This window comes from Otolemur garnettii, unplaced genomic scaffold (genome assembly GCF_000181295.1).
Source record: "Otolemur garnettii isolate 467f Iridium unplaced genomic scaffold, OtoGar3 scaffold00110, whole genome shotgun sequence".
Classification (NCBI taxonomy): domain Eukaryota; kingdom Metazoa; phylum Chordata; class Mammalia; order Primates; family Galagidae; genus Otolemur; species Otolemur garnettii.
In genome coordinates this window covers 6,941,135-6,967,398 of record NW_003852505.1, presented here as the reverse complement: position 1 = coordinate 6,967,398, position 26,264 = coordinate 6,941,135, and the positions used below count along the sequence as shown (strand labels likewise).

The 26,264-nt window shown below is 35.0% G+C and overlaps 1 protein-coding gene and 1 pseudogene across 7 annotated transcripts in view; one reads left to right on the top strand and one right to left on the bottom strand.

Annotated features, from left to right (window-relative positions):
* Positions 1-21,208, top strand: part of THOC2 (THO complex 2) — a 128,522-nt gene extending 107,314 nt beyond the window's left edge. For 4 of the 7 annotated variants that reach the window (XM_012809661.2, XM_023517398.1, XM_023517399.1 and 1 more), the window contains 11 exons: positions 192-370; positions 575-677; positions 1,330-1,760; positions 1,954-2,012; positions 3,497-3,532; positions 8,674-8,811; positions 9,135-9,204; positions 9,287-9,444; positions 11,488-11,564; positions 12,027-12,072; positions 18,058-19,617. In XM_012809661.2, the coding sequence (XP_012665115.1) occupies positions 192-370; positions 575-677; positions 1,330-1,760; positions 1,954-2,012; positions 3,497-3,532; positions 8,674-8,811; positions 9,135-9,204; positions 9,287-9,444; positions 11,488-11,564; positions 12,027-12,054 (1,279 nt within the window). In that variant the 3' untranslated portion in view covers positions 12,055-12,072; positions 18,058-19,617. Of the gene's footprint in view, positions 1-191; positions 371-574; positions 678-1,329; positions 1,761-1,953; positions 2,013-3,496; positions 3,533-8,673; positions 8,812-9,134; positions 9,205-9,286; positions 9,445-11,487; positions 11,754-12,026; positions 12,073-18,057; positions 19,618-20,391 lie in introns of those variants that run through there. The other 3 variants (XM_023517396.1, XM_023517397.1, XM_023517395.1) reach the window with 3 other exon arrangements.
* On the bottom strand, positions 17,809-25,817 carry LOC105887720 (annotated as a pseudogene).
* Positions 25,818-26,264: the final 447 nt, after the last annotated feature.

The following is a 26,264-nucleotide window of genomic DNA, read 5'->3' as shown; positions in this document are numbered from 1 at the left end:
TTCATTTGAAATTTTTATTTTTAAGAAAGTAGGGCTTTCTATAAAAACCTTTAAGAATGTACTGAAAATTATTTTTTGTTCTCTAGGATGAGCTAATAGAATGAATAACTTGCTAATTTTATTCTTTTAAACCTCATATTTGTGCTTTTTGATTTGTATTTGTATATTTAAACACTTTGTGCGACTTTCAGCTACTCTGGGCAGTTGAAAAGTAGAAAGTCATACATGATACCTGAAAATGAGTTTCATCACAAAGACCCCCCTCCGAGGAATGCAGTTGCCAGTGTACAAAATGGGCCTGGTGGTGGGCCTTCATCATCATCAATAGGAAGTGCATCTAAGTCGGACGAAAGCAGTACTGAGGAGACTGGTATGCTTATTTATAGAAACTCATAAGTAACACATTTTGTTTCAACTAAGTGAAATGTTTTCTATCCAAGTACAGTGTACAAGTACTATGCTGGCTTAGTATCATGGTACTGTTTTTTTCTAATTATTCATAAATAATCATTTTGTGTTGAAGTTTTTTACATTTGGGGCTTGTTAAATAAATAAAACCTTACTTTTATTTCAGATAAATCAAGGGAAAGATCTCAGTGTGGTGTGAAAGCTGTTAATAAAGCTTCTAGTACCACACCAAAAGGGAATTCAAGCAATGGAAATAGTGGCTCTAACAGGTAGGATCACTGTGTTGTGTATCATAATTCTAAATTCTTAAATGGTTAGCCTCATGAATGGAAGGGGGATGGTAGTTGAGTTATGTGAAAGTCATTTGTGTTGAACTTTGAAATTTTATATGTATCCCTATTTTTAGGATATGCTTAACATCTGGATTATGTTCTATATAAGGACTTTGTTTCCTCTACTGGGATATACAGGGAATGTAGATGTGAAGTTAAAAAAAAAATTAGGATAGAGTGATTGCAATGAACAGTCTGAGTAAGGAGTGTTAATGTGAGAAAAACTTTTACTAATTTAGAATTGTGATCGACCCAGCTAAGAAATTCATTTCCTGATAGTAGCTCCCTTGGTTGGTTAGTAGGATATATTTTTGGATATTATCTTGTTATCCTCAAATGGTACGATCATATACCACAAAAAGAACTTGATATTATTTTAATCAGTATTATTAATCTGCTATTTATGGATCTATTTATTAATCACTATGTAAGGAAGTACTTCCTTCTTGTCTTAAAGTTGTCCTTTAATTTTCATAGGGCTTTTTTTAGTTCTAGTATTTTAGAAATCAATAAGAAACCCTTTATGATTTCAAACATGGTATATATTTTATCATTATTGGTTTTAAAAGCCTATGTTTTTATTCTTAAGCAGCAAAGCTGTTAAAGAAAATGAGAAAGAAAAAGGGAAAGAGAAAGAAAAAGAGAAAAAAGAAAAGACTCCAGCTACTACTCCAGAGGCCAGGGTACTTGGTAAAGATGGTAAAGAAAAACCAAAGGAAGAGCGGCCAAATAAAGATGAAAAAGCAAGAGAGACCAAGGAAAGAACGCCTAAGTCTGACAAAGAGAAAGAAAAATTCAAGAAGGAAGAAAAAGCTAAAGATGAGAAATTCAAGACCACCATTCCCAATGCAGAATCAAAATCAATTCAAGAAAGGGAAAGAGAAAAGGAGCCATCCAGAGAAAGAGATATAGGAAAGGAAATGAAATCAAAGGAAAATGTTAAAGGAGGAGAAAAAACACCAATTTCTGGGTCCTTGAAGTCACCTGTTCCCCGATCAGATATGGCAGAGCCTGAAAGGGGCAAGTGTACTTTCTTTATATGTATTTATGTTTTATTATTTTAATGTTCAATTCGTTACTGTCTCCTTGTTTTGGTGAGTTATTTAGGGATTTTGCTAGGGGAACTGGGTGGCCTTAAAAGTTTGGGGATTTTAAGTTTTTGGAAAAGCTACAAGTGTTCTTTATTCTGATTGACTTCTTTTTGTCCTAACAGAACAGAAACGCCGCAAAATTGATACCCACCCTTCTCCATCACATTCCTCCACAGTAAAGGTTAGTATAGCCTGAGGAAGGCAGCGTCCATGTTAGGCTCACCTGTTTGGAATACCAGTGTCCTGACTTCCTTCAAGTCTTGTGCCAAGTATTCACTGGAGCCACTGGAGGTTTTACATTGCATTAAAAAATGAATTTTTTCTGTATTGGTGGACTGATTTTTTTTCCTATTGAGTGTTTTTATTATAAAAATGTTAAACTTCAAGGACCTAGCATTAATTTTATAGTGTTTCAAAGTGCAAGAGAAATTTTACCCAGAAGTGCCTCAGCTGCTTTAAGCAGTCTTTTTTGGAGTGCAATGGTAGCTACAAGCAAATGAATCTTTTCAGCAGAATGAAGCTTATTTTTCGGCATTAATATTGAAGAATATATAGTACTGAAGACTTCCTGGATGATACAGGATAAACAAGATACCTCTGAATTCATCAAGCTTCTTGATGAGCATCATACCGATGTGTGCCTTCTAAGAAGGAATCTTGAAAGGAGTTCCATTTTAAAGCCTCCTTGGTGATCAGTTCTCCTGTAGTTGTGTATATTCAGTGAGCATGCAGCTTCTGTTGTATCTTCCCTTGGAGGTTTGTTTATACCCATTGGGTTCCCAACAAGTTGAACCTTGCGTTACGATAAAAGCAGATGTGGCATCCAATCCTACCACCCAGCAAAGAGAAACCCCAGGCATTCAACTGCAGCACAAAATCGTGGGTGTAGCCTTCTTGAAGACTCAGGGTAGCCATTCCTTGCTCCATATTTAATTTTAATTCTAAAGTCATCTAATGTCATGGAATCTTTGAATTTGCAGTACGTTGAACTTTTAAAACTGTAAGTTACTAATTCTTCATCAAGAACACTGTGGTGGAATACCGTAATTGATTTCCTTTTCTTTCTTTTTCTTAAAAATCCTTTTTTTGTGTGTGTGGGAGGTGTGAGATTCATAATAATAGGTACTTTGCAAAAAAAGTGATTACTTTTATATGTATATTTTTCTTGTTAATATAATGCCACTGAGTTTTCTAGCTAGGATTTAAAAATGTGTATATTTATATTAGAGTTATGAATAAAGTAAAATTTGAAGCCTCCCGATTAGAGAAAAACTTGTAACTTAATGCTGCTATTCCACAGTGATCTCCACTATTTTAAAGTTGTGGAGAAAATTTTTTTTTTTTTCTTAAGCATCTTAAGTTACCTATAGCTTAAGTGCAGAGATGTAAAAAATGTGGCATTGATATTTAAAAGAAATTCTGAGCAGAGAAATATTTTTATTTCTTACATTGAGTGCATATAATTTAGTTTTTTAACATTACAATTCCATTACATGGTTTTGTTTTTGTTTTTATTGTTGATATTCATAGTGATACTGACATCATAAAATTTATCCTCACAAGAAGTAGCTGGTTTATTTCCAGGTTTCAGCCATACTTCCCAAAGTTCCTCTGAATTCTGAGAACTATGCCAGCTCACCTGTCATCTCCATTCATTTTCTACAGGACAGTCTCATCGAACTCAAGGAGTCTTCAGCAAAGGTTTGAGTCTTTTAAAATCATCATGCCTAAGTAAACCAAAAAGTTTTTTTACTTCTTTTATTTAGTAGACACCCTCACCCTGGTAAATTTAGCAGGCAGGTGGGAAAATGAGACTAACCTTTCAAAATACTTATCACAAACTGAAAGAACAGATGACAATGGTCCCTTTTAATGAGATTGTTATAAAATGTGTGTAATGTGGCAACATTTCTATAAATCTCTCCTTTCTTGCTGTGTTATCCATTTTCCTTTGATGCTTAAAACGTTGGAAATAAGTTTAACATTTGGGGAAAGGGTTAATTGGTTTGTTTTTGGGAGTAGACTTATTTCATTTCTTAAAACAAATCTCAAAAGTTGTTATCCAGGTGCTTTTTAGGCAACTCAAAAGACCAAAAAAAAATTAATTTGATCCATTCACAATCACAGAACTGTTATAAACTGAACTTGTCTCAGTTCATATATATCCTTTGCTGGAGTAACCTTTTTGGTAGATGGGGCATAATATCAGAAGATAGAGTTAATTTAAAATAATCATTCCTATGGAGGGGACTATTCAACTTGGTGTTGTGTTTACATGTCAGTATTATTCTTCCCTATTACTCTATTTTCTTGAGAATTCTATTAAAAATAGTGTGCAGTTTGTCTTATGTAATGAGTCATTTCAGCATTATAGTTGAACTGTTCGTTCATGTTATTTTGTCTTTATTATAAAATTTGTACTCTACTTTGGTTTTCTACTTTGCCTTCTTTTATAAGTTACAAATGAATCTTTCCAACATAATGAACCCTATTTTTCAGCATAAATATTCCTAAGCATGATTTAAAAAGTAAACCTGCTAAGCACGAGTTCTTTACTGGTAGACCTAATGAAATTTTGAAACAGAGCCAGATAATATTACTATTTTTTTTTAGATCTATAGATTTTAATGAAATATCTGTGGATATTGGGCAGATTAAACACTAATTTTTAAAAATTTAGATTAGCCAATATGCCTGTGCTCTAAAATTGTAGCATTGTTTTTTAGAATATACTATATTAATCAAAGGAGTCTCAGCTGTACTTGTGAGTACTTTTGTTTAGGATAAAACCTTTTATTGGCTAAATAAATATGTATTGTAATATAGTAGGTTTTCGTAACCAGTTTGAGTGTATATGTCAGTCTTAACTATCAGTGACTTGTGTGGACTATTTTAAATTAATGGGTTAATGATGTTAAGTTGTGAGTATTTACTGAGACATACTTTGAGGAAACTTGCAACCTGCTGTTAAAATTAATTGGATTTTCTAATGAGTGGTGAAGATTATGGTTCCTCACATCTCTGAAAGCCTTTTGAAAGTAAAACATTTTGAGGTAGCATACACTATTTCAATTTGTGCTCATACAGCACTTTGAGGTAGCTAGGGTATGCATTAGTGTCTTTTTGACAAATGAAAGGCAGAAAAAATTCTTGAGCCTTTCTCAGTGGCAAATAACTTGTTAGTACCAAAATGTGAACTAAAATTAAGGTACCTTGATTATTACCACCCATTTCAACAATAGTTGAAAGAGTCTTTAGCTCCTTTAGTGTATTTTTTTAAAATTAAAGATCCAATTTCCCCTTCTGCTCATATATTTTAAAAAAAATGGTGAGGCTGGGTGAAGTAGCTCACGCCTATAATCCTGGTACTCTGGGAGGCTAAGTGGGTGGAGCTTAAGCTCAGGAGTTCAAGACCAGCCTGAAAAACGAGTGCAATCACTGTTTCTACTAAAAATAGGGAAACTAGATGAATGTTGTGGCTGGCTCCACTAGTCCTAGCTGCTCAGGAGATTGAGGCAAGAGGATTGCTCAGGCCCAAGAATTTGTGGTTGCCGTAAGCTGTGATGTCATGGCACCCCACTCAGGTTGACAGAGTGAGACTCTGTCTCAGAAAGAAAAAAGTGATTTTATGACCATTTGAAATTCAATGGATTTATTCTACATGCTTCCAGAAAAGTTTGAAAATGACATATAAATTTACTTCTAAAAGTTACTTGTGACTCATACAACTTTTCAGATCCTTAGTGCTTAACATGGTGCCCAGCAATAAGTTTAGGTATTCAGTAGCTGTTTGAAATAACTTCTTGTTACGACTTTGATAAAGCATCACAAGTACTAGCCTGCACAGTATCTGATGTTGGACTTTTGAATATCTAGAAAGTTTAATAGTATTATGAGTATTTTAGAAAAAAAATTTATTGGACTTTGATGTCCAAAACTGATTATCTGTAACCTCATAGTTTCTGGGGGTAGCTTTTCCTTTATAGAGGGTTTGGAAGATATGTATCTATTTTCATGTTATCTTGTCACCTGGAAATACAAAATTGTTGTTTTAGTTTGACTTTTTAGTTATGCTTTGTGTCTGAGATTCTCTCTTTTATTATTATGATGTTCATCTAATCTGATAAAAGTGATATGCAGATTTGGCTTTTCAAATGGGATTAGTTAAGGAACAAAATCTAGCTTAGTATCCACATCTTTTCTGTCATTTCACCCTCCATTGCTAATTTCTAAATGGCATATTTCCAGTTTGGATCAGTTGTACTTTGATTTAGCAATTCTAGCAGCTACATTTGATGAAGAAAATGTTAAAAGCATGCTCCACTAACCAAGTCTCTGTGTAATTTAGGAGGGCAGGAATTCAGATTTTAATTTATTTCCCATCTTAAAATGGGGATTTACAACTAAATTTAGGCCTAAAAGTGAGGTCATCTTTATACTATTGAAACCTTGATAAAGTCAATGGAGCAGTGTTCTTCAGATCTTGAAAATCAGTTAGATACTTTTTTGGACTGTTATGATCCCAGTGTCAGGAGTAAAAGCAAATCAAGAGCAAAATCCAGCTACGCTACATTCAGATCAATTTAATGAATCGTGAGTTTTATTTGGCAAACAAGTATAGAATACTCAGTGTGTGTACAAGGCACTAGGAAATGTTTAAAAGTAGAAAAGGTACCTTAACTCTAGTAACTATGTTATGGACAAAAATAATTCACATGAAATTAATTGGGAATACCTATCATGAAAAATGTAAATATAAAATAATGTAAGAATTCACTAGAAAGTAAGTTGCAGAGTTGAGGATAGTTGAATGCTGATGGCTTTTGAGCTGTCTTTGAAGGCTAATTAGGATTTTAGAGATTTAAGGTAAAAGTGAACTACCATTGAAATAAGGAGAACTGCTGGAAAGGAAGAATGTTAGGGAGCAGTGATAGCCACAACATAGGATGTAATCAGTGGTCGTATCATAAGATATAATTATGAAAACATGATAGAGAACTTAGAATGCCCAAGCTAAGGAATATGCATTTTATTCATTAGGCAATGAGAAGCTTTATGTTTTTGTGGAAAAGAGTATTATCAAAATTATTCCTAGAAGGATAGAAAGAAAACATTGAATTGGGTGCATTTTTAAACTAAGAATTTCTGATTATGTATCAGTTATTACACTTTTATGTTAAGAATGAAATATTTTGAGTGTGTGTGTATGTGTATGTATTAGTGAATCACAAACCTTGATTTTCCCCTTTTGTTGGGAAAAATTAAACATTACTTCCCTTAGATAAGATATTTTGAGTATTGCAGTAATATATTGTTTCCTTTGTCTTAATCAGTTTTACAAGTAATATTAAGACAGTAATAAACCACAATTAGAAAAATCTTGAAGTCTCATTTAAGGCATTATTCCCAGCAAGAGAGTATCTTCTAGACAAGTATTTTTATGACTGTTTATCATTTTCTTGCTCATTGTTATTAATTAACATTTTATATGTTTTAGTTTATCATCAACTTTTTTAAACATTGAGATTTTAAAGAGTCTGCTTCTGCATTGCTAGTGGCAATATTTCTGAACTAATGTTTGGTGGTGTTAAAAAATAAGTGTTTATCTCTCAAACTCTAATGGTCTTTTTTTATGTATTCCTTTGACTACCAAAGGATTTCTTTATGTAAAAGTATTTGACTTTTGACTCACTATTCTGCCTATTCCTAATGTATATATTTAAAATTATGTATTAAGTAATGAGTTTTGTTCAGTGTTTTGACGCCTAATACTTTTAATGTCTTAAACATTAGCTTGTAGTACAGTTATAAATACCATTGGTTTAAGTATCTGATTATTTTCTTAGTACTTCTTAATATTTTCTTTTATGATGTATTTTGATATTTACAACTTGCCTAAAGTAGGGTTATTTATCACTTATGTAGAGTTGGAATAGCTTTGACGTTTGGCCATTTTATTGCCTTTGGGCCTTTTGGCAGAGAAAGAATAGACAGAGGAGATATTGGTTCATCGTTCTTCAGTCTTTGGAGTTGTTTAATCATCCTCAGCTGACTTAATTTCTGAGTTATTTAGAACTTACAAGATAAATTTTACAGTCAGTTGTGGTTATTTGATAGAAATTAGAGTACCTTCAGAAATAGACAGTATTCTGCCTTTATTTTTATAAAATTAATTTAGGGTAACCTGTGTGGTTTGCATTGAGGCAGAAAGACTTATGAATAAAGTAATGGTTTTATTTTGATACTTTTGCTCATTGTCCTCATTAACTGCTTATCAGTGGATGGTAAGAGTCTTTAAAATTTCCATAATTACAAAGAGGCTTTTTTCCCTGTGTTTTACTTTTGTTACTCAAGGAAAAATGTTTAAGACTAAGCATCTCTGTCTTACTATGGAATGGAGTTAGAAATAGTTATACATCAAATGCTTTAAGCAGAAAGAATGATAATAAAACACTTCAGTTATATTGTAACAATACCTGCATTTTGGTTTTCTTTTTTTACAGTAGAGAAGTTCAATCACTATTTTTCATATATGTACTCTTGTAATGATGATTATAAGTCTTTATAAGAGAACTCTAAGGAACACTGTAGCTTATGAATTTACTAATGAGTTTCAATTGAGGTAGTAATGAATTGATGGAATTTAAATGGTAATTTTTATAAGGCAGGATTAAAAAGCCTTGTATAATTTGTGCTGTGCCTTTTTATTTTACCTTTCATAATCCAGACACCTGACCAGTTTTGACTTTGGGTCTAACTGTTAATTGTCTTTCATTTAATAAACAAGTGATGTTGATACTGGTAAACTAATAATCTTTAGTAATATTGCCTTAATTTAACAGCTCTACATTAACCATACTCCTCCACCACTGTCCAAGAGTAAGGAGAGAGAAATGGACAAGAAAGACTTGGACAAGTCAAGGGAGAGATCCAGAGAAAGAGAGAAAAAAGATGAAAAGGACAGGAAAGAGCGGAAAAGGGTTTGTAATTTTTTAAAAACTAGTTTGGAAAGCTCTTTATCATGTATGGTAGTGTGTTAATTGCCTTTTAAAAAATATTAATTTGTTCCATAGCAGTCAGTTATTTTGGGTTTTAACTGGTGTTTTCACCCAAGAGTGTGTTTGCATCTTCTACAGTAATAAGTATCTTCAGCCTAGTAATCCCTCCCAGCTCTGCTTATTTTTCATGCCATTTTACCAAGTATGCGACACTCTCCAGTGCTAGTTAGCTGTGCCCTTCTTGTATAAAAGTAATGAAGAAACATAAGCCTTTGATCAATGTAGTTCACAATTCTTGGTTTTAGGATCACTCAAACAATGACCGTGAAGTACCACCGGACTTGAACAAGAGGCGTAAAGAGGAAAATGGAACAAGTAGGTAGACTTATTAATACCTTTGAAACAGTTGTCAGAGTGAATTGGAAAAGGCTTTCATGAATCTCTTTTGTAATTTTAGTGGGGATTTCAAAACACAAAAGTGAAAGTCCATGTGAATCTCCTTATCCAAATGAGAAAGACAAGGAAAAAAATAAGTCAAAATCTTCAGGCAAAGAAAAAAGTGGTGATTCATTTAAATCTGAGAAAATGGATAAGATCTCCTCTGGTGGCAAAAAGGTAAATTATACAAATAAAGGAATAATAGGCTTTTTCTTTAAAAAAAAAAAAACCCTTTGAGGATACAGCAAACATTTGAGTTTTTCCTAGTCAAATAATCTTTTGTTAATTACTTGGGGTTTGGAAAAGCAGGCACTGGGAGAGAGCAAGTTATCGGTTTAGGGAATTTGTGCCAATTCAGTCCCAAATTCTTGGGAGAGTTGTGTTAGTGTACTCTTGAAATTCCTTTCTTTTTCATTCCACTCCCATCAATTTCTGTTCGTTGAGTTTCAGCCTTTCTTTGTATTTTCTCTTTTCTCCACTAATTTTCTGCTTTTAGTTTCTCTTTATTAAAATTATAATATGGTCACATGCATCTTTCCCCCATCATCACAATGTCACAATGTCTTTATTGTAATTTGAAACATTTTTGTAACATCATCTTCTGTGAAACTCATTTTTTGAAACTTTGATTTTAAAATTAAGTATAAGGTGCATTCTCTTAATGTATGTTTAAAATCTCATGTACCTACCATAAAATAATAAGCCATCACTAAAGTGTTAATTGTTTACAAAGTATTATTTTCTATAATCATAGTATATACTATATATTCATAGATCATAAAAGCAGTTTTAGAACATTATGAGGTGAACATTTTAATTCTGTATGCTTTAAAAGATAGGCTACTTCTAAATAAGTGTTTTTTAATTGAGGTCAAATCCACATAACATAAAACTAACCATTTTAAAGTATAAAATTCAGTGACATTTGGTATATTTATCATATTATGTACTTATCATCTCTATGTAGTTCTAAAACGTTTAAGCACCTCAAAGGGAAACTTTCTATTTATTAAGTAAACACTCCCATTTCCTTCTCCACTCAGCCCCTGGCAACTATAAATCTGTTTTCTCTTTCTACAGATTTACCTCTTCTGAGTATTTTTTTTATTAAGTCATAAACACATAGATCATATGTACATTAATGCATTTATGGGGTACAATGTGCTGATTTTAAATGCATTTTGGAATGCTTACATCAAACTAGTTAATATAGCCATCACCTCATTTACTTAATTATTGTGTTAAGACATTTATACTCTATGTTTAATCGATTTGACATGTACCCTTGCAATGTGCACCATAAGTGTGGTCCCACTGTTTACCCTCCCTGAGTATTTTATATAAATGAAATTGTACAACGGTGTGGCCTTTTGTCTGTCTGCTTTCACGTAGCATGTTTCTGAAATTCTTCCATGTAATTAATATTACATTATGTGAATATACCATGTTTGTTTATTCATTTCCTGGTTGGTGAATTTTTGGACTGTTTCCAGCCTTTGGCTATTGTGAGTAGTGTTGCTATGAACATTTGTGTGTTGCTATATGTGCAAATACTTGTTTTCAGTTTTCTTGAGTATATACCCTGGAGTAGAATTTCTGGGTTATATGGTAATTCTATGTTTAACTTTTTGAGAAACCACCAAACTGTTTTCCATAGTGGCTGTGCCATTTACATTTGTACCAGCAGTGTATCAGGGTGCAAATTTCTCTATATCCTTGCCAACACTGGTTATTTTCTGGTTTTGTTTTTTTAGTGTAGCTATTCTAGTGAAGTGGTATCTCATTGTGGTTTTGACTTGAATTTTCTTAATGACTAATGATGTTGAGCATCTTTTCATGTGCTTATTGGCCACTTATGTCTTTGGAGAAATTTGTTCAGATATTTTGGCCATTTTAAAATTGGGTCATTTGTCTTTTTGTTGCTTAGTTGTAAGAGTTCTTCATATATTTCAGATACAACATTCTTATAAGATATATGATTTGCAAATGTTCTTTCCCGTTCTGTAGGCTATCTTTCCACTTTGTTGATAGTGTTCTTTGATGCATGAATGTTTTTATATTTGGTGAAGTCCAGTATATCTTTTTCTTGGCTATGCTTTGGTGTCATCTTAAGTAAATTTTTGAAGAAAAATTATGACTGGGGGGTGATAAAAAGGGATTTTGGGCTGATTTTTGTATTTGGATTTTCCTTCTCCCAACTAATTTCACCATTCCTTATAGGAGTCCAGGCATGATAAAGAAAAGATAGAAAAGAAAGAGAAACGGGACAGTTCAGGAGGAAAGGAAGAGAAGAAGCAATATCCTTTTCATCTTACAGATGTTTTAAATCAGTGTAATGGAAAGCTTTGATACTGGTCATTTTTAGAATTGTACCCTTGTAGTAAGTTGTCTAAATGCCTAAGGGCTTATTTGTTTATAAATGGTCTTTGCAGTTAATCCTCTCAAATGTACAAAATCTGAAAGTGGGAGACTTGATGTTCTTGATTTTTAAAAAAAATTCTATAGTGACTGAGGAGTTCTATGCCACCAAGCGATTCATAGTTCTTCTGGCTGTATCATCACTGAAAGGAAGAAAAAGACAGTCCCTTAGGTTGGGGCCTAGGGACTGGAAGGATAAAATGATGTGGCAGATGAGCAGAGCTGGTAGAGTTTGGTTGGTGCTACCAGGCTGTCAGAGCCCTTGCGAGCTGAGGCGTTGGACTAAAAAGTGAGGCACTTTCTCCCTCCTCAAAGTTGTTTTCCCTTAATTTGTCATCTACTCATAAGTCCTCGGACAAGCACAGATAATGAAGACTTTCAGTCAAGGTGAGTGTTCTCTCACCTCCTTTCCATTTAAAGATAGAAACATCAAATGAGGTTTGATAATGTTGAAGAAAGTGGATTCATTTTGCAAGATACACTACTTGAAATTTTCACCTTAATATTATGACCAAGTCTTTGGACATAGATGCACAACAAGATTCATAGTCATTTCGCAGCTGTTCTCATTATAAGCTTGCTGATTAGCCATGCTTTTTTTTTTAAGTACTAAGATGTATTTAAGAACATCTGGCTTTCTCTTCCCTACTCATTCGCATTTTCTCTGGATTATTACCCTTTTGAAGTACCTATAGCTCTGTAAATAAATAGTGGTGGTATCTGCATTTTATAGGTGAAGAAACTGAGACTCTGAGAGGTTAAGTAGAAGAAGGTCACAGAGATACTAATTAACAGAGCCAATACTCAGACTATGTCTTTTTATCCCTGGTGTTCTCTGCTTGCTTTTGCCTTATCATGCATACATGTTATCCAAATATTTTTTGCTTAAGTTTTTGTGCTGCTTTTTCTACCAGTGTCCATGTTTTACAAAGCCAGAAAACATGGTCTGCACTTTTAGTTTTGGAATTTAAAGTGTGTGTCTTTGTTTTTAAGGTGATGTTTAAGAAGTATTTAAACCATTTTAAAGTATCCATTGTAGTAGGCAGAGTATTTAGACCCTAGGATAGCCTTTTTTGAGCACTTAAAATCTTCTGGATAGTTATTGTTTGGTGGTATCTTAGGATTATTGAAGTAAATAGGACAATTTGCGCTTTACACATAATGGTTCCAAATAATTGTATTTGAAGTTGCTGACTCTGCTTTTTTATAGTCCATTTTCTTCCTTATTAGCTATTACTTCTTAATATATTAAATATACTCGCTATCTATCCTTTCTCCCTAATATTATGGCTGCCTCTAATCTTTTATGAAGCCAGATAGATAACGAGGGCTCTTTACTGGTGTTTAAATAGAGTGAGAAATGTCTGAGAGAGAGTTCTATAGAAGCATATGAGCCATTAGGGTTTGGATTACATTACTTTTATTTTGACTGCAAAACAGGGGTTTGAGGTTGCCAGATTAGGCAGCACCTGAAGAATCTTGTGCTTTTTCTGCTTTGTTATTCTATGCTTGTTATTTAAGTAGTAGAGTAGGATAAACAAGAGTTTTGAAGGCATCTAGAATTTAATAATTTTTAAAAATCAGATTGTAAAAGAAATGTTACTGCTCATTCTGTATTCTTGTGGCCTCTTGCCACCCTCACCTCACCCCAACAACTTCCTGTCTTCCTTGGACAGCTAGAAATTCTTAATTTTTCTTTGGATTTTTATTCTTCATCTTAACCTTTCTTTTAATTTGACATTTTGTTTCACGTGTGGTTTCCCTATTAAAACCAAAAGCTTACATCTCATATCTTCAGTCATAATGGGTCAGTCATTGTCACTGACAGTTTTCACTATGATTTTACACACCTTTTTACTCAGTACCTAAATGTTATTCTTTTGTATGTGAAGGTTATGCTGTAGATTTGAATTTTCTTACCCTGACCATGAATTTGTACGACGTTATGTATTTTCTTTTTGGCTGGGGCTGGGTGTGAACCAGCTACCTCTGGCATATGGGGCTGGTGCCCTATTCCTTTGAGCCACAGGCACTGCCCCCTACTTTATGTATTTTCTTAGTAACAAAGGCATGAAAAGACTGGCCCAAGTTAGTTGTTTGGCTGGTGGTCTTATAGCAAAGCTTCTAGATTAAGATATCTTTTTAAAGATGCATTTAGTTTGATGTTCACCGTGCAATGTCTTGTTTACAACTTTGTAGTATCTTCTTGGGTAGACTTGTAATTTTGTGAAGGTTTGGTTGATATTTTACTTTTTCTGAATTTTTGGATGCCTCTATTGTATACTAGGTTTCATCAAGTCTTTCTGTTTTTCTTTCTTTTCTTCTAGAGGTCTCAACATTTTGATTAGCATCATAGACCTATAGGCTACTTCTCAATCTGCTATCTGCCTGGTCTCCCTTTTTTCTACTCTATAGAAAGGAAAGGTCCTAAATATGTCACATTTCCATGATTAAAAGATGTCATTAATTGGAAGATTTCATTATTGGTTTTGAGAACAATTTTTTGAGGGAGGTGGGTAGAGGAATGACATTGATTTGTAACTGTCCTGATTCAGAAATTTTAAAATGCTCACATTGGAATTAAAAAATACAGTATATAAATGTGACCCAGATTAAATTTCTTCCAGTCTTACATCTTTTTCTTTTGTCTTCTATTTTTAGTTGCAAAACTTTCTGCCGCTTTGCTATATTCTGTTACCTGTAAAGTCTTTATTCAAATCCTTTCCCTGAGTTGATCTTTTGAATATCATTAGCTGATTTGCCTTTAAGCTTTTCTCCTACTTTAAATCTTTTTAAAAAGTTCCTGCCTATTAAAATTGTCTTCCAGAATTATCTTTGGCCTTAATTTTTATTTGGTACATGTAGTCCTCAACTCAGCAACCTTTGGAGAGTCCTTTAGTGAACCAGATGCTATCCTAAGTTGATACTTGCTCCCAGTCCTTGAGAAGTGTGATTTTTTTTTTTTTTTAGACAGAGCCTCAAGCATCCCCCTGGATGGAGTGCCATGGCTTCACTGCTCACAGCAACCTCTAACTCCTGGGCTCAAGCGAGTCTCCTGCCTCAGCCTCCCAAGTAGCTGGAACCACAGGCACCTGCCACAATGCCCGGCTATTTTTTGGTTGCAGCCATTATTGTTGTTTGGTGGGCAGGGCTGGATTCGAACCCGCCACCTTAGGTGTATATGGCTGGCGCCTTAGCCGCTTGAGCCATAGGTGCCAAGCCAATTTTTATTTTTATTTTTTGAGACAGAGTGTCACGATGTCACCCTTAGTAGAGTGCTGTAGCGTTGCAGCTCACAACAACCTCAAACTCTTGGGCTTAAGCAGTTCTCTTGCCTCAGCCTCCTGAGTAGCTAGGACTACAGGTGCCCACCACAGTGTCTTGCTATTTTTTTGTTGCAGTTGTTATTGTTGTTTAGCTGGCCTGGGCTGGGTTTGAACCCGCCAGCCTGGGTGTATGTGGCTGACACCCTACCCACTGAGCTACGGGTGCTGTCCAAGAAACATGATCTTGTTTTTTGCTATTTTGGATTTATGACTTTGATTTCCAAGAACATTAGCAGTTAGCTCTGTCCTATCCAAAATCTGTATTTTTAATCTATCATATTCCTGTTATAACTCTCTATTCCAGCAAAGCTAAATAAATTTTCCAAATCCATTTCTTACCTTTAGTCTCATGTGTGTAACCTAACTTGTATCCTGTAACCCAAGGTTGCAAGTTCCCAGCCCATTGGTAGAATGTGGCTCGTTAAGATGTATCATCTTGGCCTTATACAATGTTTAATTTTTTTTAACTGGTTGCTTTTAAAAAATCAAAAGAATTTTTAAAATCTAAAATTCAGTTTCTCTTATGGAATTGGAGTATTTGGTAACATCATGTTCTGATTTCTGCATGGCCACAGTCAGCTAGGTCTGCCTAGTTCCTGCCTTCCTTTAGATCAAGCAAGGCCCCCTCCTTTCCCCTCCCTTCATTTCTTTCCCTTTCTTTTCCTTTTCTTTCAGTTTACTTCATTTGTTTCTGTTACATTACTGGCCCCTGTAGACAATTGAGTTTTGTAATTCTTGCTCTAAGACTTTTTTCTTTTTTACTCCTTCAGCCTATACTTGGAAATTAATCTCCTAAACTCTCAAAAATGTCTTATTTTAGAAATGTGTTGCCATTTTAAGGCATATTCCTAGATGCTGATAATAAATGTTGGGATAGAGGATATTTAGGTTTTTTCCTTAGTAGCTTCTCATTGTTTACATTTGTGCATGAGGGCTTGCTTGTTACATATTTCCATCCCTAGATTGTGATTTTTGTTGAAGGCAGCAACTGCATGCTTTCCTTCTAATCAAACAACCAAGTATTTTTCTTTATTATCTGTCATTCAGTTAACTTTACATAGATTTATGTACAGAGATATTAAGTGTGTCTCTTTGGGGTGAGTGTGCATGATAATGAGGGATAACGATGATTTTTCTTGGCCATCAAAAGAAGATTCAGTTTATTTATACCATTTGATAGAAAGGAAAACCATACTGATTAAAAATAAGTTGCTTTGTATGCTGCAACATATTTTTTGAGGGCAGTTTAATCTGTATGTAGTAACCATCAAATGCACATGAAATTTTTGTTAGGAGGTTGAAATAATAGACAAATTTATTTTTTTCTCTTCATTATCATCTTTTATGCTTTTTAAAAGTATTAGGTGTAAGTTCTGTGCAGTAATATTCATAGACATCAAGCAGTTGAAGAGGGCATGAAGAATTTTCTATTTCCTTGCATTTCTGCATAAGGTAGACCAAATAGTAACTAAGGTGCTGGGGTTCTTTTTGTTTGTTCATTTGTGTGTTTTTAATCTTGGGCATACATGTGGACACTTATAAAAGGTTTCCATGCTACATTTGTCCCTGAGTTTGTCTGTCCTCCATCTACATATTTATCCTGAGAGGTATTCCTGGGTGCAGTTAAGATTCAGCTTAACAGAATTCTAGTTTTAACTTTCTTGTTACATTTTATACACATAAAAATATCTCAGGAACTGTTTGCTGTAGGAATTCCTAAGTCACAGTGTAAGGAATAAATGAAGGAGTGAAGTGAAATTACAATGGCTGTTCCTGTGTCTTTCTCCTTATAACTTCTTTGTTCCTCATAAATTTCTTCTTCCTAAATGTTTGTTTCACTTTTAAAATGCCAACTTCATCCTTCTCTCCTTTTTTACTGGGGGAGTGAGTGAGACGGAGAGAAACTAAGATCATGAAATCCTGACCGCTTCAAACAGTAGTAAAAATGCTGGAAATGCAATTCTGGGACGCCTCCTTTGAGGTGAAAACTACTTTACCAAAAGTAAGCTGTTAGAGTTGCTCTTAACGTTTTGTTGTTGTTGTCGTTGTTGTTGCTATCGCCATCAAGAGCACTCTTTTATGAGAAATCTGTGAACTACTGAAACATTTCTTAGGACATTTTTGATGAATTTGATAAAATTTAAAAGTGTGCATGTTTATATAAAGACAAACCTCTGATAAGATGGCTGATTTTATATTTGCCTTTTCTTCTCTACTTTGATCACTGCCCTACAGTTCTTTTTTACAGACTACCCTAATTTTCAAACTTAATTCTTGGTGTCAACGTCTCTGTATAATAACATCATTTAAAACCAATGGCCTCAACTCTTTGAGGATATTTATGCATAGGAGGGCAGAGTGGACTGTAAGGAAATGACAACATTACTAATACAGCAGGATCTAATTGTTTTTGCTCCCCACCAGAAAAAAAAGTGCGTGTGGGGGAATTTAGGAGGTCCAGATAATTACCAATCTGAAATGATACTTACAAATACAGTCTCGTCTCAGCAAAGTGGGACGTGTCCTGCACATTTAGTATTATCAGTGTAATTTATAGCACCAGTAGAATATAGATGTCTGTGAAAGAGGACAGAAGATTGTGAACTTAGCCTGAAGTAGAAAATTTTTGAGGAACAATTGTCCTAGCCATGAAAAAGATAGATCTGTGTTGACCCCCTTACATTTAGAACCTGTAGGGTTATTTTTGTTTGTTTGTTTACAATGGTTAAAGGAGCACATATTTTAAAAGTTGTTAATAAAGAAAAATAAGCTGAGGAGAATGTTGCAGGATATATATATATAAAGAAAAATATTACTCTGCTGAAGATAGAGTCCCAAAAGCTGAGTTTAGCACTCTTTCATCACAATGTGGCTTTCTTCTTGATGGCAGCTAGCTTTTTCTGAAGTTTGCTGAATTTGGGGGTGGTTTTCAAGTTTGTAATCCCAACACTTCAGCATTATTTTATACTCTCTGGACTCTGCTGAGAGACTGACATCCAGTATCCTCTTTCCACTTGCTCTTGTGCTTGCTGATTTGTCATTCCAGGGTATGGACAGACCCCTAAGCTGAAGGTCTCCCAGAGGAGGATGCCAAAGCGCCATGCGTCACTCTCAGAACGATATCTCCCATAATTAAGAGCTTCTGGTGCTGTCCATTTAATGGGAATCTGCTTTAAGTCAGAAGATGAATATACACCACCATCCTCTTGACGAGACATTCCAAAGTCACTGATTTTCAGAACATTATTTTCACCTCCAGGCAGTTTCTTGCAGCAAGGTCCCTGTATATACAATTTTTATTCGAGATACGTCACCCAGAAGCAGCATCTAACGAAAATTTCACTAACTGAGTTATAGCTCATCCTTCTTTCTCAGAAAAGAGAGGAAATCGCCCCCTGGAACCAGTTCTCTAATGATGTAGATAGGCTGTCTTTGTGTGCGAACTCCTATAAGTTTGACAATATTGGGATGATTATATTTGCTTGAGGATTTTGGCTTCTTGTAAAAATTTTAATTTCAGTTCCTGGGAAAGATCTTTACATGTTTTAACAGCAACAGCAATTTTATCCTTTAATGTACCCTTAAATACATCATCAAATTCCCTTGCCCTGTAATTCTCCTAATGGACATCTTTATAATTGAGAACCCATTTCTTAACCTCCTAATTATGGCAGTACTATGATACCATGATACTCTTAATTGGATCATTCACATTTCCTTGCAATTTAAAAAATTGAGATAAAATTCACATAGCATAAAATTCACCATTTTAAAGTATAGAATTCAGTGGTTTTAGCATATTTGCCATGTTCTGCAACCATCACCACTGTCTAATTCCACAGCATTTCTGTTACCCCTCAAAAGAAGCTCTATGCCAGTTAGCAGTCACTCCAAATTATCCCCTTCCCTCAACCCTGGAGACCACTAATGTACTTTCTGTCTATGGATTTGCCTATTTGGGACATTTCATATAAATGGAATCATGCAATATGTGACCTTTATGTCTGGGCTCTCATCATGTTTTCAAGGTTCATCCATGTTCTAGCATGTATGTACTCCATTCCTTTTTATGGCTAAATGATAATTCCATTATATGGTTGTATACCACATTTTGTTTATCCATTCATTAGTTGATGGACAGGAACAATGACTTTTAAGTATTAAATTATCAGTTCAACATTAGTGTATCTGCAATTATAATTGATAATGTCAAGATTATACATGGTGTGAACAGAATGCTGTGTAGAAATGGTATGTAAATTATTTGTCAGCATTTCATGCAAGTGTGATTATTTTCTAAAGCCCCTTCTGGCTCTGGTTTTATGAAATATGTGAATGTAGTATTTTCATCAATAAAACTTAATGCATTATGCATTAGTTTAAATTTTGAATGAAAACAATGTTAGGCAGATATGAGGTTATTTGCCACATGTTGTAATGATCATGTTTTGAATTTATTTCAATATGCAGTATTTGAAAAATGTCAATACATAAAGGAAAGGATATGAGTATAATTGAGTCAATATATTTTTAAAGCAATTTTTATAATTTAGCAGACATTGCATCTTAATATAAGTCACTATTAAAATCGTGTCCTTGTGAAAAATGTGATGTCATTTTTCTCTTTTTTTGTTGCTCATGTAAAATATTTCCTTTGCTTTGCTACATGTTGTTTAATTTTAAAAGCTATTGCTTACCCCTGTGGAATGTTTTACTTGTTTCATCCCCTTAGTTCAATGTTTTTCTTTTTTTTAAGTCATCATACTGTGTCCATATTTAATGGTTTCTAAGAGTGGACAATAAGAAATACACAAATATTTCACCCTTTTCTAGGGACTTAATTTAAGCTTTTGTTATTGGCTCATTAACTTCTTTATTTCTCTTGTGTTCTTTCTTTCTCCCTCCCTCCCTCCCTTCCTCCTTCCCTTCTTTTATTTCTTTTCTCTCTCTCTCTCTTTCTTTCTTGATTCTATTTCTCTCCCTTCCTTCCTTCCTTCCTTCCTTTCTTAAATTCTACCTTCTTTCTCTCTCTACCCTTCCCCTTTGCACTCCTCCTACCCCTCCTTCTCTTCCTTTTTTAAATTCCATCTTCCCTCCTTGGCCTCCCCTTCCTTCTCCCTCCCTCTCTTCTGCCCCCTCCTTCTCCCTTCCTCTCTCCCTGTCCTCTTCCCTCTCTCCTCCCCATCCTCACTTTCCCTCCCCCTGCCCCCCTCCCCCTCTCCTCCCCATCCTCACTTTCCCTCCCCCTGCCCCCCTCCCCCTCCTCCCTCCCATTCCTCCCTCCTCCTCTTCCCTGCTCCCCCACCCCTCCCACTCCTTTTCCCTGCCCCCCTCTTCCTTCCTTCCTTGTCTATCAATATAATCACTTTGTTTCTTTCAGGTGAGATTGGAATGAAATCAAAGTGTTCAGCTGTGACCAGAAATTTATTTTCCTGAGTAAATTGCCGAGAATTATGAATGAAGAGGGCCCATTTGCATCTCCTTAAATTATTCAGTTATCTGCTTTATTGCTCCATGTGGAAAACTTAAAATTGTTGAGTTGTGCATTACTGTATTTCAAGTTGTTGCTTAGTTTCTTCATGTTTTTTTTTTTTCAGTAATGGCTGAAAGTGTTAACTGTTTCATATTTTTAGCACAATGTGCTGCATACAATTCTCAGCAAGCAAATAAGGTTACATGTGTACAGAATTTCACTTTAGGTTAATTAAATATTGCTTGGGTTTAGTTTTTTTTAATTCTGAAATGCTTTCTTTTTATTGTTTGAAACTGAAAATAAACAGTTTTTGAACCATTTTGAATTTACCTCATTTTAAAACTCAGTTTTAATTTATTATTTGGCCTGTTTTTAATATTACTTACTAAAAACAAAATGGGAGCATTGTTTTATGCAGTGCTTAGAAATCATTTTATATAATACATGTACATTAAAACTTGTTTAAAAAAGAAAAAGGTACCAGTGCTCACTTGTCCCTTGCCATTTTTTCTTGTAATTATGTTAGAAAAATCTTGGTGTGTGTGTAGGGGGGAATCAAAAGTTAACTGTGTTTTAATTCTGCAGCTACAGGAGCTTTGTATTGCTGAACTTTCATCTGGAAAAGTTTAACAGTGACATTTTTAAAACAGATTTTTTTATCTACTGAATTCTACCAGTGTAATCTTTTTTTCTAAATAAACAATAGTTTTCTCAAATGATTGTATATTATTGTGTATATTGTTGCTTATTCAAAATAACTCAGCAAAGATAATTTAACAAGGTACCTAGTCCTTCTCAATTCTGTCTTACCAATAATATGGGAAAAAAACTATTTGATTACCTCTGTACCTAAACAGTGGACTAATATCACAGCTAGATTTACCTACTTTGTCTTTAGTTCCTTGGAAACATTGATACCTAAACAAATTAAAATTTTCAGAGAATGATGGAAAGGATGTAAGTTTTTAAAGTGTTGAGAAATGCTGAGTATATTTTATTATTGGCAAAGGGATATAAATTCTGATGCCTCTTTTCAGTAATTGTAATTGCAAAAATTGATGAACAGAGTATTTATGGGAGGGTGATCTATTCACTGACTATTAATTACCCATAATGTGCCTGACATAAAACAGATATTTTGTTAGAGTGGTTTTTGACTTTTAGAAAATAACTTTGGGGCGACACCTGTGGCTCAGTGAATAGGGCACTGGCCCCATATACTGAGGGTGGCAGGTTCAAACCCAGCCCTGGCCAAACTGCAACCAATAAATAGCTGGACGTTGCGGTGGGCGCCTATAGTTCCAGCTACTTGGGAGGCTGAGGCAAGAGAATCACCTAAGCCCAGGAGTTGGAGGTTGCTGTGAGCTGTGCGATGCCATGGCACTCTACCAAGGGCGATAAAGTAAGACTCTGTCTCAAAAAAAAAAAAAAAGGAAAGAAAATAACTTTGGTTCACCTTAAAATCCATAGCCTGAAACAGGCTATGGAAGAGCTTTCCAGTTATGTCTTATTTATATTTTTAAAGATTAAGTGATTGTGATTTTGAACTAGAAAATTTGCTAATTAGTTAGCATCAGTATCTTTTTTCTTTGTTTTCCTAAATTATTAAACACAGGTAATTTTTGGTTGTGGCCTGGTTAGAAATGCATCGATGGAAAATACTACCTTTAGATTTGATTATGCAAAAGTAATTTATGTTGGAAGTAGGAAATCTGTATTTGTATAGCGATAGCTATTTTTGAGCATCTACTCTGTTCTAGATACAGAGACTCAACTCCTGTTTCAAGAATGTTTCTAGTCTAGCTTGGAAAATATGGGCCACATGAATGTAATAGAGGGCCAGCAAACTTTGTAAAGGGCCAGATGGTATGAATCCTTGAGTCTTTGTGGGCCATGTGGTTCCTGTTGCAACTATTTAGCTCTGCCACTGTACCATGAAAACAGTTATAAATAATATATAAATGAATAAGCGTGGATACGTTCAGTGAGACTTTATTTACAAAAACACATGGAAGCCTGTATTTGGCCTGCAGGCTGTAGTTTGCTGACCGCTTCTGTAGAGTGTAGAGAGTCTTATAGGAGGTTAGTTTAAAAAATGTTTGAGTGCCACTTGTTGATCATAGAAAGGTACAGCCATGAGCAAAACAATTTCCTGCCTTCATGGAGCTTCCATTCTAGTCAGTAGACAGGCAACAAATACATAAGGGGAAGGGGATCCTCTGAGGAAAAAGCCCTGCCTCACTCTGTAAGGCGGCTGAGTGAGGCAGGGCTTAATTGCTATTTTACATATACATTGACAAGGGAGTAAAGATGAGAAAGGCAGGACTTTTTGAGGCAGTAATCACAGTATGAATATTTTATTGCCAAGTAATGTGAACAGAAGATAGTTTTGATCTCCAACCCATCTTTGAACCTTTTACATGAAAATAATACCTGTTTTAGTGGGTGACATCTTAGGCTTGCCAACTTGCTTGTCACTTTTTTCTAGAAAGGTGTTCTTCAGGCTCACCATTGGGCTCATTTATGAGCCTTCTAGAAACTGAACACAAATCTGAGATGCATACACTTGTCTAGGTCTATAGTGTTCATCTGACTCAAAAAACCCTAAGGTGGCAAGTTTGTTTTTCTGGGTCTTTACCTCCCACCATGTTCTAAAAAGAATTTATGAAAAAACATATAGTATGCTATTTTTAACGTAAATGAGAAAATTTAGTTTCTGGGTGAAATTAATATCCAAAATGAAGCTAGTACCTTAAATTGTTGTGTACAATTAGCCTAGCCTTGAAAAACTGGCAGGCCACAAAGAGGAGGTGATGTGGTCAGTTACAAGAATTACAGTGTCCATCAAATAAGCTGGCTGCAGTAGAGAATATTGACTTGCACTGAAACCTGAAGGAAACTTTTCCTTTGCATTTTCTTTCTTTCTTTTTTTTTTTTTGCAGTTTTTGGCTGAGGCCAGGTTTGAACCCACCACTTCCAGTTTATGGGGCCGGCGCCCTACTCCTTGAGCCACAGGCACTGCCCACTCCTTTGCATTTTCAAAGAAGCCATGACATTTTCAGTGAATAAAATAAAAGGTTATGTCTTGAAATGACCCCTAACTGTTAGCTGATGGCCAGCACCTCAGTTCATTCTAGTAAAGCTATTTCTACAAATGACACCAAAACATGCCGTCCAGACAGGCAGGTCTCTGCTGATTTGGTTCAATCTATGAAAACATTTTTGAATATTTTGGACAGTGTTTGTAAACTGAGATTTATGATAGCCTTACTTTTTATAAGCTTGTTTGTAGATACCAGAAAAGTCACACAACTATTCTTTGTTTCCCATGGTACAAGTAATATGAACAAATCTCATTAGTGCCTGGCTGTGCCTGGTCTTTGTTTCATTTTTTATGGATACTGATCTCCAAGGCTACCTTTTAGGCAGAATAAAGCTTTTAATATTGTAGCTGCTTAATAGTCTATCTCATCACTTAGGAGAGCATGGCTTAAATGTTTAATTTTTTAAATTGTAGTAACATTTCTAGATACACTGTGTACCAGAGTGTACTTATCAGAAGTTTGGCTTAAATGTTTAATTTTTTAAATTGTAGTAACATTGCCAGATACACTCTGTACCAGAGTCAAAGAGATTTTATTGGGTCTAGTGAATAAAATGAAGAGCTGCTTAAAAGATGCTAATTCATGCTAACTGAATAAAGATTTTTATTATATTTATAGACTTAAGTAGACATGATAAGAGTAACAAAGAAGGTATATTGGAAGTAGTGACAAAAGGAAGAATGGCAACTTGACAATAGGGACATATGTAACAGGAGGTAAAGACTATTACTACATAAATTGGGATCATGAAGACCTCAAACAGTACAGTATCATTCTGATTAAAATATAAGAAAATTTTGTGGGAACAGAGGTAATAGTAGCTCTTTAATCAGTCTGATGCTCAACTCCTTAAACCTTACTGTAAGGGTAATTTCTTTTTGTTCCTGATTCTTAGAAACCCTTTTTAACTATAATGGCCGTTTCTAGGTGGGTCAGGTTAAAAAAGCTTAATTCCTTTGATGTGTTGTTAAATGGATGTGGTGAATAGAGGAAGGCGAGGGAAAGGAGAAGTTTTTTATTGGGCACAGGGCACATAAACTTGAGAAGTACATAGTTACAAATCAGAAACAGCCTTCATTTAAAGGAAAGGAGCTAAAAAATGACCTAGTACTTAATGTCTAGCTTAGTCTGACTGCTGGTTTTGGTCACATGACAGCCAGATAGATGTCCTTGGACTTGAGCATCAGCTGTTCCCACAAAATTTTCTTATATTTTAATCAGAATGATACTGTACTATGTTTGAGGACTTCATGATCCCAATTTCATGCAGTATGTAATAGTCTTTATCTCCTGTTACATATGTCCCTATTGTCAAAGAACATTTATGAATTGTAACTGGACATGGTACTGCTAGGTACTATTATGTAGACACCTTTTCTGTTTTCCAGGATAATTGATCTAAGATAGCAATAATACAAAAATTTATGCCTATAACATATAAGCAGGAAACAAAATGTATTATGAGTAAGGTATTTATACCACATGTATCTGGAGACCAGGTACTTTTTTTTTTGGCCAGGGCCAGGTTTGAACCCAGCACCTCTGGTATATGGGGCCGGCACCCTCCTTTGAGCCACAGGTACAGCCTGGGACCAGGTACATTTTAAGAAGATGGTAAATACAGTAGATTTATCTAGGAAGGCTTTATGAAGGATTTGGGACTCTCAGGAAGCCAGTTAATTTCAACTTATACCTAGAGCAGGGGTCCTCAAACTTTTTAAATGGGGGGGGCAGTTCACTGTCCCTCAGACCCTTGGAGGGCTGGACTGTGGGCCCCAGGACTAGTTGGCTGCTAAGCAGGACAGGCAGCGGTGGTAAAAACACCCGGCAGGCCAGATAAATGTCCTTGGCAGACAGCATGTGGCCTGTGGGCTGTAGTTTGAGGATGCCTGACCTAGAGAGTATAGGTATTTGGGGATCTGGTTTGTCCCTAAGTTGGCGCTGGCAGAGAGGCAATATTGAACTTGGAATTAAAATCTTTGAAACTAACATGTTACACTAGCCTAGCAGTAGATCAGATTTGAGAGGCAAATACTCTCTCTCTCTTTGGATACTGTTCCTTGCTGCATTAAGATTTTTCCCTTTTAAAAAAATCTTTTTTAAAAAAATAACTGAGCCTGACATCATCAGTCTTTTTATTACTTTAATGTGTTAATCACATTTTTTAAATATCTCTACAAGCAATTGAAAAGTTGTTACCTGCATGACAAGAAGACTTTCCTTGTCCATTTCTGAGTAGGGATGAATTCCACAGAAACTACTTATACTGCCTTACCTGGCCTTCGCAATGCTCTTCTGCTAATGAATTAAATCATGTAAAACACCTAAATCGGGGCCTAATACAAGACAATTACTCCATAACTAGTAGGGAAGTGATTGTTGTTACTGGAGGTAATATTGGGAATCATTAACTGAGAAACACCAGGAGGCCTCCATCTTAAATATATTGGCTCAGATTCTCTGGAGGTAGGGGTCTGGAATATATTTTTAAAATAGTTCCTCAGGTAATTCTAATACAGGGGTGGCATTTGGGCATCACAGAGTTTAATCAGCGTGCAATCTAAGCATCTCTATTCTTACATTAATTTGAGACAGAAGCCAGTCAGAGGGTTCTTATATCTGGGGGTGTTAAGTATATTAGGTCCCAAATACAACCAATGCCCAGAAAGGAATATA